Genomic DNA, 10,378 nt, shown 5'->3' with positions numbered 1-10,378 from the left:
GTGGGTGGAAGCCACCACCAAGTGTTTCTGATCAAAGAGGCTGTGAAACATGGTTCTTAGGCTCTGAGACATTTCCTGCTTCCCTCACACACATGCTCATGTTTGGTGTGCACGCACACTTGCCTACCAGCATACACAAAGAGACAGCAGAAAAGTCAGAAAAGTGTTTTTTAGATTAAAAAACAAAAACCCAAAGCATGAAACTGGTAGCATTCCAATTTCCCATGATCCCACCCCATACCCCCTATACAATATAAGCTGCACATATCAAAGAAAGCCTTCCCTAGCCAGGTCAGCCTCCGAAAACTATTGCCTCTTCTGACCTGAAGCAAGACCCAGCCCCTGGAATCAGTGGGTAGAGAACAGGTATGTGCTGCCTCTCAGAATACCCATTCACTTCCTGGTACCTTCAAAGGCCCATCCTTCCAGTGACTGGTTTCAATTCCTTGCTGATAGTTTCCAGATTCTCAGAGCCTGCTGCTGTGACTTCTTAGAGGTGAACACAGACATACTCCTCCTTCCCTAATACGACACACACACACACACACACACATACACACACACACATCTCTGGGATCCCAGTATTCCGGGGCCTTAGAGGCTATCAGTTGTAGCCCAGGTTGTGAGTGTGCTCTGCAAATCAGAGATCCAGGCTAGCTCACTCCTACTGCACCAGTCTCAAACCTGAGAGCCCACTCCAACTGAGTCCCTTCAGCATCCATTCCTGGGATGCATCTGGAAGAGAAAGCACTGGTTGGAACTGCTATTTTAAAATTATTAAAATAATTTGCATAGCTAAATTGTAGATCTAAGGCTTCTATGAGTAGGAGAGTTAAGTGTCTGACAGGGTACCTATGAAAAAAGAGAGTGAAAGCTCCTTAAGTTCCACTCTTGGTGCAACCAGACAGCACACAAACGTGCGCACGCACGCACACACACACACACATACACACACACACACACACATGCATGCAGCCCCATCAGCCATCTCCTTGTCTCTTCTCTGGGGACAATACCCCAGAATGTGCTAAAGCCCTCCAACAATGGAAACAGGCTGGTCAGAAGGGTTGCAGAAGCAGCTACTACGAAGGGTGACCTGGCTAAGCTGCCTCCAAGGTTGGTAAGAGGCAGGTGCAGCAGCTGCTCAGTGAGGAGGGACCCATGAATAGGTGGCAAAACTCTAAAGCCAGACAGGTTTGTTCACCATAAAGAACTGCCTAGCAAAGTCTCAGTGGCAGGGGGAAAACGAGTCAATAGGAAGACAGCCAGTGTTTATGCTTAAAGACTAGATGCCCTGCCCCCCACCATTGGCAACAAGAAAGAGGAGACCCAGAATGACTGATGTATTTTTTTCAGACAAAGGCCAGACTTAAGACTTCTACAGAGGAAGGGCTGCTCTGTGTTCCTTCAAAGAGGACAGAGATAACAGACACCAGGCCCATAATGATCATCTGATAGGCTGGGGAGGCCAAAACACTTCCCAAAAGGAAATCAATAGTCTATTCTCTCAACCCAGCAGTCACCTATGTATGCACAGCTTCACTATTCAGACAGAGGGCCTGCCTCTAAGGTCATCCCAGGAGGACACAGCTCCAAATCTGGGGTCACTGACTTCCTAATAGCAAACTCCATGATCCCAAGTTTCAATCTCTGTGGAATGAGTCTCACCCCCACTAACTATCCAGTCACAAGATTCTCTGATCTTCCTGAGAGGCCATTTCCTGAAAACATAGTCATTTAGTGTAAACTTTGGTCAAGCCTAACTCTCTTTCCTTGGTCAATTCACCATCTACCTGGGATTTATTTACCCCTATGGGGTCTGGGAGATCTTAACATTTCCCTTCCTATCTCCTACCCTCCCCAAATCCACCCCCCCCAAAAAACAAGACACATGGAAAAGTCCAAATAATAAATAATTGCCCATAAAAAATAAATTAACATGGAGCTTTCTAGCAGGGAAGCAAAGGAAAGGAAAGGCCACAAGGACAGGCAGGTGGGGGCTCAGTTCCATCCTTGTGAAGGTCTATTCTGGTCACAATTCCCTGACCTCTTGCTCACACACCGCAGTATCCCCATCCCAGCCTCTGCACACACACAATCTCACACCCTGGGAAGGGAGATCTGCTCAGAGACAACCACTGGGGAAAGACACAGAGATTGGTAATGCCCATTTTCTCTCATAATTTCCCCCAAATTCCAAAATAAACGCAGCTATGAAGACCAGGGACTTGGATTAGCTGGGCCTTCTCTTCACCCAACTAGAAGGAAACTTAAGGGTTCCATGGCTCTTCTCCTGGGCTCATCCCGATGTTCATACTAATAGTTGCCATGAACCACCACACTCTGATTTCCATTTAAAAACAATAAATTCATTTTTTAGTTTCCCCCTTCATCTTTCCCACCCTCCCCTCCCACCACCACCCCTGCTCTGTTACATACACATACAGACATAAACATAAAAACACACACACACACACACACAAACATACATACCTGGTCTGCTTCTTTCCTGCCCCTAAAAGGACTCCACTTCACATGAAATCTCAATCTGTTCTCCCCGCCCACCCTTCACTTACCCTTCTTCCCGCCCCTCCCCTCTCTAGGCCAAGCTAAGTCACCCAGTAAGGCAGCTCTCTTGGGAGAGAATGTTCCCAAAGACAGAAATGGGATGTGAGCTTCTACACCCAGATGGCAAGCAAGCAAGCACACAGCATAAGCAAGGCAGGCAGGAAGAGAGGCAAGCTGCCCTGCCCCTCCATTCCTGTTTTGGGTCCCTGATTTCCCGCTATTGCTGCTCTGTTGGTTTTTTTTTTTTTTTTTTTTTTTTTTTTTGCCTCTTTTGTTAAACAGCAACAGAGCCCTGCCATTGTGGTCAACCACCTTTCTTTGTCCTCTTCCTTTTCCCTCCTGCCAAGTGCCCTATTCTCAGAAAGCCCAGATTGCTGCCTTTCAGCTTGGTGGGCAACCTGCCAGGGGCCCCAAGTGAGGTGGAGAGGGGCTCCCCAGCTATTTCCCAGTGACCTCTATCACATCATCGTCCTTATCCTCATCATCATTGGAGCTGAACCCCACCTCAGCAACCTCATGAGAGTCAAATGGAGGCACCTGGGACCGGAGGAGGCCGCCAGCTGGATAGCCTGCATGTGGGGACATGTAGCCTGGGTAGACAGACATGCCCCGTGAAAGGTTGCTGGGTAAGACAGGGGAAGGAAAAGGCGCGAACATCCTCGGCTCAGACAGGAGTGGCTGTGAGAATGGGAGTGAGTAGTTGGGTAGTATCCCTGGAACAGAGGGGTTGAGCATGAAGGTGGGGTTGCTGGCAGTGACTGAGGTAGCCGTGGAAGAGGAACTGACGGGGCCTGCTGGCACCAGAGGGTCAGTAGTCACTGGAAACACCAGGCGGGCATCTGCCAGCAAATTGGACAGCTGGTAGTAGGAGGGGGTACTGCCCATAAACAAGGAGTTCTCCCCAGCCTGGGAGGTGAAGGGAGCGGTGAGGTTATGATTTAAGGAGACGGGTGGCATGGCAAACCCGCCAGAAACTGGATACCCGTGTTCATATGGCTGCACGGGGGCTGGCAGGTGGCCCTTCCTGGACCGCCGGCGGGCTGACTCCTGGGCAGCAGGTGGTGTGGCCAACTTTCGCTTATGGCCCCGTAAGTCCAACACTGGGTTCCTGTCACCACAGGGCTGGCCGGTCACCAAGAGGGAACTATTGAGGCAATGACCCCCATGTCGAGGTTCAGTCCCGAGAGCTGTCCCAGGAACAGCACTGCTGTCCACAAGTTGGCCCGGGGGGCCAGGCAGGGCGGCATTGGAGCTTGGGGAGCTCTGTTGGGATTCCCTGGCGGCAGCCACATCTGCATACTGCTGGAGCTCACTGATGATCTCCGGGCTGTCTGGAGAGACGGGCCTGGCCAGCCCCTCAGGGTCAGGAGCTTTGGGTGATGAGGCACTGTGTCTGCCGTTGCTTGTGGACTCGAGAGAAGGCCCCTGGGAACCTGAAGAATAAAATGTAGGTAACTGAGAACCAGAATGACCAGGGAGAGAAGGAGGGTATAGGAAAAATTTCATTAAAAAAATAATCTTGTCCTGTGGTCCCCCAAATTCAAAAAGTCTGATGTCCAAACAACATCCTCCAGGCAACTTTTCCCAGTCACAGAGAAAGAAATCCTTTGATCTAGGAAACAAGACATGTAACTTCTCTGCACCCCAGTTCCCTAAACTGTGAAACTTGACCAAGGTGAATCCTAGGAAATAATGAATATGAAATGCTAAAAGATCATTCTAATAACTAGCTGGATTCCTTCTGAGAAGGGGCAGAGACAGCCAGTGACCAGGATGGGAGAGAAAAGGAAAATGAAGGTTATTTTTTTTTTAAGATTTTTAAAAAATTATTTATTTATTTGAGAGAGAGAGAGAGCACAATCAGGGGGAGTGGCAGAGGGAGAGGGAGCAGCAGACCCCCGCTGAGCAGGGAGCCCGACATGGGACTTGATCCCAGGACCCTGGGATCATGACTCGAGCCAAAGGCAGATGCTTAACGACTGAGCCACCCAGGTGTCCCGGAAAATGAAGTTTAAAAAGTGGTCCATCCTGGTTTAAAAACAAAACCAAATCCACGGCTGTGAAAAATGACTAGGACAAGTGGGGATACGGCCTGGATAGTAGGTAATATTATGGAGTTGTAAGCTTTTGTTTTAGTGTGATAATGGTGTTGTGGCTAGAAGGAGAATGGCCTTATTCTTAGGAGACATGTGCTGAAGTATTTAAAGGTGAAGTGACATGACATCTTCAACTTCCAGATAGTTCCAGTAAGAGGAAGGGAGAGACAGAAGAAAGTTTACGAGAACAGTAATAGTCACTGGATGACTAGATGCGGGGTACATGGGTGCTATTCTTTCAACTTGTCTGTAGGTATGGAAATTGCCATAACAAAAATTGGGAACAAGAGCAGTGTAGTGCTCATACTCCATGGCAGGAGGATAGATGAGAGCCACTCCTGTAGAGGGGAACCTGGCCAGACCTCTTAACACCGTTAATGTGCCACACATACACTCTTTGACCTGCTCTCTCTCTCTCTCTCTCAAGTAAATAAAGAAATCTTAAAAAAAAGAACGAAGAAAACTTATGTATATATATTTAACACAGAGACTCACACACACACACAGGTGCACACATACATACCGGTATATATATAATGTATCTCTAAAAAAAGTAAATGAGAGCAGCACCACCAGAAAGGAGCAATAGATGACTGGGTGCTTGGGGGAGGGGGAAGAACTTACTTTTTACTTTACCCCCCTTATACCTTTTGAATTATGAACCATGTACACATTATTCAAAAAATAAATTAATTACAAACCAAACCAAAACAAATAAAAATGTGCCGTGTAGGTCAAAAGAAAGTAAAAGCCACTATACCTGAGGCAGCCATCCGACCATCTTCCGGGACCTTCGGTTTGCCAGTTGCCCGGACAGCAAAGATCCGCCCGTCACTGGTGCGGATGTACGTCCCTAAGAAGAAAACAGGAGGAAGACTGCTAGGAGCCAACATGCAATCAGCCAACTCTGGGAAACTCCAGGCTTAGGCACCATGGGCTGGGAAACAGCTATAAAATTAGGTCTCACACCCTCTCTCAAGACCCCTGAAATGGCAAGTGTAGTGGCTGAGCTGTGGACCCGATGTTATTCATTCATTCCACAAACAGGGCACAATTACCACATATGAGGCATTGTCCTAAACACTGAAGAACACAGACAGAAAAGGGCCCTGTCTCATGGGGAGGAGACAGACAATGATGCCAGAAAATACTGGGAAAGGTTAATGCAATGGAAGAAATAAACGGGATGCTGGGAGAGAGAGTAAGTTGGCTGCCTTGGTTCTGGGCAAAGTACTCTGGCAAGGGTCCTCCTCTTGATCTGGGAGGAAAGAGCCTCATTGCCTCAACACCCTTTTCTCCCTTGGTAAGAATAATTCAAGACCAGCATTCTATTCCCACAGGGCACTAACCTACCTTCTCTGTCTTTTGATCAATCTCCTGGAAGGTCAGGGTTGCCTCTAAGTCAGAGGTCAGCAAACATTTTCTTAAAGGGCCAGTGAGCAAATATTTTTGCCTTTGTGGGCCAAAGTGTTGCAACCACTCAACTCTGCTACTATAGCATGAAAACAGCTGGGGTTGGCTGTGCTCCAAAGATCTTTATTTACGGACACTGAAATGTGAATTTCATATAATTTTCAGGTTCCACAAAATATTATTCTTTTTTTTTTTTCCAACCAATTGAAAATGTATAACCCATGCTTAGCTCATAGGTACAGAAACAGGAAGCAGGCAGGATTTGGCCCATGGGCCATAGTTTGCTAACCCATGCTCTAGGCTAGGAAGAGCCTAGTAAGGGGGCTGGGTATAATCTCTGTGTGTCATGTGCTTCATGGCATCTTTTCCCTGAGCCTAAAGGTACTTTGACCCAACAGAGGCTAGGGTAAAATCTCCTTGCTAAACAAAGAACCTCAGGGAGCCTCATACAGTAAAGGATGATATGAACGATAGGCTCAGATTACATCCTGACAATGTCCAGTCCAGAATTCTCATCCCAGCAATCTCATCTCCCTCTGTAAGGGGGCCACAGGCAGCAGACTTTTTAAATTACTACACTCAAGGGGCGCCTGGCTGGTGTAGTTGGTTAAGCATCCAACTCTTGGTTTGGCTCAGGTCGTGATCTCAGGGTCCTGGGATCGAGCCCTGCACTGGGTTCCACACTCAGTGGGCAGTCTGCTTAGGACTCTCCCCATCTCCCTCTGCTCCTCCCCCACCCCTCTCTAAAATAAATAAATAAATCTTAAATTACCACACTCAAAATATCTGTCATGCAACCCACATATACTAATTCATCCACCCAACACACTTCCTAGTTGGAGACCTCCACCCCACTCTGAGCAAGTAGGCAAGATGACACAACAACATACATGTTAGTTTATAATCCATTCCACAGCTCCTTCCCTCCACTTTTGGTCTCCCTGTGTGTAGTTTAAATGCCAGGCACTAAGCTTTTGATGGGTAAGGTATCTATCTCGAATAAACAAATTGCACCTATATGACACAGCTACTAGCTAAACAACTAGATAAGGAACCAGGCTGTCCCCATCCATGAAGTTCCCCTTTTAGAAATCCCAGAGTAATCCAGAAAACTGAACCTCGAGGGACCCTGCTTTTCCCTTCCCATGCCCTAATTCCAGCTCTTATGTTTTAAATTCACCAATGAAGAGTAAACCCACAGAACTCTAACCACCCCAACTCCTGGACTCTAACAGAGCCCCAAGTCTTCTCTCCCTCTCTCTCTCTCTCTTTACCCATCACCTCACTGTGTGGCCCTGGGGTGCTATGTACCCTCCAGGATCTGTGAGTAATAAACCTTATTTTTTCAAAGTTCACTGATGGTTTAGCTGAGGTAACATCTTGCAATCATAGTAAGAACCACAAGTGCCAGTCCAGCCATGACACTGGCTCTGACAAATGTCTGTGGGGGCTTGCCACAATTACTAGGTGAGTGGTGAGGAACTTCTAGCTGATAGCATCACTATCAACAGGCTGAGACTGACACAAAACACAGCGTCTATCCAAACCCACCTCAAGATTCTCCATAAAAACAATGGCAAATATGGGAATGCATGGACCCTAACTCTCTTCTTTTAAGCCACTGACAAATCTCTTTTGGGCCCACCCCAACTCTGCTAAGCTCCTAGAAATGTCTTTTTCTCATGCTTCTCCTACATGTGACACTCTATAGGATAATTCCTATCCTTCCTCCAGCTCAAGTCATATATATTTCTTCTGCTTCTCAGCCCCACACTCTGAACCAAAGGTAGAGGATGGGCATCTTAGTCAGGCTCTCACCTTTTGTCCCACGGATGATGTGGATGCTCTCACCAGCATTAATTCTTGCCTGTACATCTGTGGAGCTGTTGAGTCCAGGAATAACAATATCTAGTGAAGACAGAGACCTCAGATTTAGATTACCTGACTGAGAGGGAAAGAAGATGCAAAGTCCACATCCACCCCTGTTCCTCAGTGGCTTCCCTAAAGCCTCTCAGTAGAGTGGAGGTCTGAACTAAGGAGGATGGGGCAAGCAGGGCCTCCTCTCGCAGCTGTCTAGCAAAGAATACTAGGAAAACGAGAAACTTCTTAGAAATCCAATCATCTTTCTGATCAATTTCCTTTCATTTAATTAAAAATTCATAGAGTTTTAATTTGGAGAAAGTTCTAGTTCAGATGGTTATTTCTATGTTTGTTTATTTTCTTCCCCCCTAAGCTATCTGCATCCATCTGCTCCACATCACTTTAGGCCCCAAAAGTGGCCTCATCCTCTTCCTTGCTGGCATTACTCCACACCTAACTAAAGAATAAAAAGTATGTTCAAGAATCAGCAGAGAAGTAGGTTCTCAAGGGGCTCTCTTTTTGTTTTTGCCCATTTCACAATGATTTTGCAATGGACCCGCATTATTTTCATACTCAAAAAAACAAGATATTTTTATTAAAATTTATGTACCATGAATATTTCTAGATAATACAATGAAACACAGCTCCACGAAATGCTTTCCTTCCCAATTACCCTGAATCACAGAACCAATCGCAGAGACAGACAGGCTGCCAGCCTCCTACCACAGGCCCACTATGCTCAACCTGTATCAAACTCACAAAGAAAGAAGCAAGTGACTTTCAGGTCTTCTAATTAAGTAGGGAGGTTGACAGTCATCCTTTATACCCAGCTGACCCTATAGTCAGGCAGGACTCAACACATTCACACCTCTCTCAGACCAACCCTGTGTCCCAGTGACATTTCCACAATCTCTGCAGTGCTCACAGTCTATCCCACACATCACATTTAAGAAAACCCAGTACTATAACCCAGTGTTATAATTCTTAAGATATTCCATTAGAATGCAAATTCCTCAAGATCAGGGACTATCTTCTCTATTTTTACCCACAGTGCTAACGTAGTAAGGCCCAGAATACAAAAGGTGTTTAATAAATACTTCCTGAATGAACAAAGTAAAGGGACAGGCAGCCCTGGAAGAGGACCTAGGAGTTCCCAACCTGTTGTGGTGACCACCTTCTGCACAAGGACCCCCGCACGCTGCAGGTAGTTGATCGGGAAGTTCATAGCTGGATTTGTGCTGGAGGCAGAGCTTACACTGCCTCCCAGTGGGACATGCCGGGGCATCATGGGGATGGGAGTGGACTGCACAGGACGAACACTGGCCACAGGCTTCTCATCACTCTTCAGTGTTGGCTGCCTGTGAGGGAAGGACAAACACACTAAGAGTTCGGCAGAAGAGCCCTTACTTACTGTTCTGCAAAGGCTGCAGAGCTTCTCCAGATTCCCCCATTCTACAGCCTCACTTGCTGCTGAGAAGGATCAAAGAACCTGCAGAGTATGGCCAGTTCAAAAGGAGACTAGGGGCAGGACCAAGATCAAATGGCAGCAAGGGATAAAACCTCTTAGATTCTAAGAAGAATCAGATGTTGGTAGGATAATACCTTTTTGGAGATGTGAGGTGACATTTACTCCTTTAGAATTTGGACTGTTTATATACATTAGGAATTAGTCCTTGAGGGAAGTTTGGTAAAGATGCAATAAGGGAGGAAAAGTTCTTCAGAACACAGTGCATGCCAAGTTGAAGACAAATAGGTGGAATTTTCCTCCTCACCCAAGTAAAAAGGGCCACGTGATGCCACACATTCAGGTGATCTTGAGAGAGCATCTGTCCAACTTCAACCATCTTTACTCTCTGGAACCTCAAGTTTCTGTAAGTAATGCAGACACCTCTCTCTCTTCCATATTACCTTTCATTGGGCTCCTCCAGGGGCCAGTGTCCAAAGTGCCCCTCTAAGTCATGACTACCACAAAAGCAGTGGCCACCAAAAAGCTGTTCACAGAATCCAGGCTTCTGAATGGCACATGGCCATCGCCAGCCTGAGCACACTGGCTGTGCATGTCTTATGCCAGCATGCCAAATGGTCAGTGACACACTCCTCATTCTCCACCTTCTTTTCAACTGGACGTTGGTACCTTGAGAAAGCTACTCCTGATTTAAGATTTTTTTTCAATAAGCTCTCTAAAGTTTCGTGCCTTTGGTCTTTAGTTTTGGGGGAGAACTTCCTTGGATTGGTATATTCTTCTACCTGACTGAAGAACATTGCTCTGAGGTTGCTATAGGCACCTTTGGGCAGCCCTCTGGGCCCTGTCTGGACTCCCACATTCCCAGATAGGCCACATAGCACCCCAAGTTCACCACGTCTGGGTCCCTTTTCCTCAATCTGCCCAGGGTGGCTTTTCAGGAGGTAGGGGCTCTGGTCAGATGTCAGTAGGACTCTCC

The 10,378-nt window shown here is 46.9% G+C and overlaps 1 protein-coding gene across 5 annotated transcripts in view; it reads right to left on the bottom strand.

Moving 5' to 3' along the window:
- Positions 1-2,799: 2,799 nt before the first annotated feature.
- RAD54L2 (RAD54 like 2) overlaps positions 2,800-10,378 on the bottom strand; it is a 107,641-nt gene continuing 100,062 nt past the window's right edge. For all 5 annotated transcript variants that reach the window (XM_032411376.1, XM_032411377.1, XM_032411378.1 and 2 more), the window contains 4 exons: positions 9,096-9,295; positions 7,896-7,985; positions 5,425-5,517; positions 2,800-4,001 (listed from right to left, as the gene is read on the bottom strand). In XM_032411376.1, the coding sequence (XP_032267267.1) occupies positions 3,007-4,001; positions 5,425-5,517; positions 7,896-7,985; positions 9,096-9,295 (1,378 nt within the window). In that variant the 3' untranslated portion in view covers positions 2,800-3,006. The remainder of the gene's footprint in view (positions 4,002-5,424; positions 5,518-7,895; positions 7,986-9,095; positions 9,296-10,378) is intronic.

The sequence above is a fragment of the Phoca vitulina genome, unplaced genomic scaffold (genome assembly GCF_004348235.1).
Source record: "Phoca vitulina isolate PV1807 unplaced genomic scaffold, GSC_HSeal_1.0 scaffold13, whole genome shotgun sequence".
Classification (NCBI taxonomy): domain Eukaryota; kingdom Metazoa; phylum Chordata; class Mammalia; order Carnivora; family Phocidae; genus Phoca; species Phoca vitulina.
The sequence above is the reverse complement of the archived record's forward strand: the minus strand, read 5'-3'. Positions and strand labels throughout refer to the sequence as shown.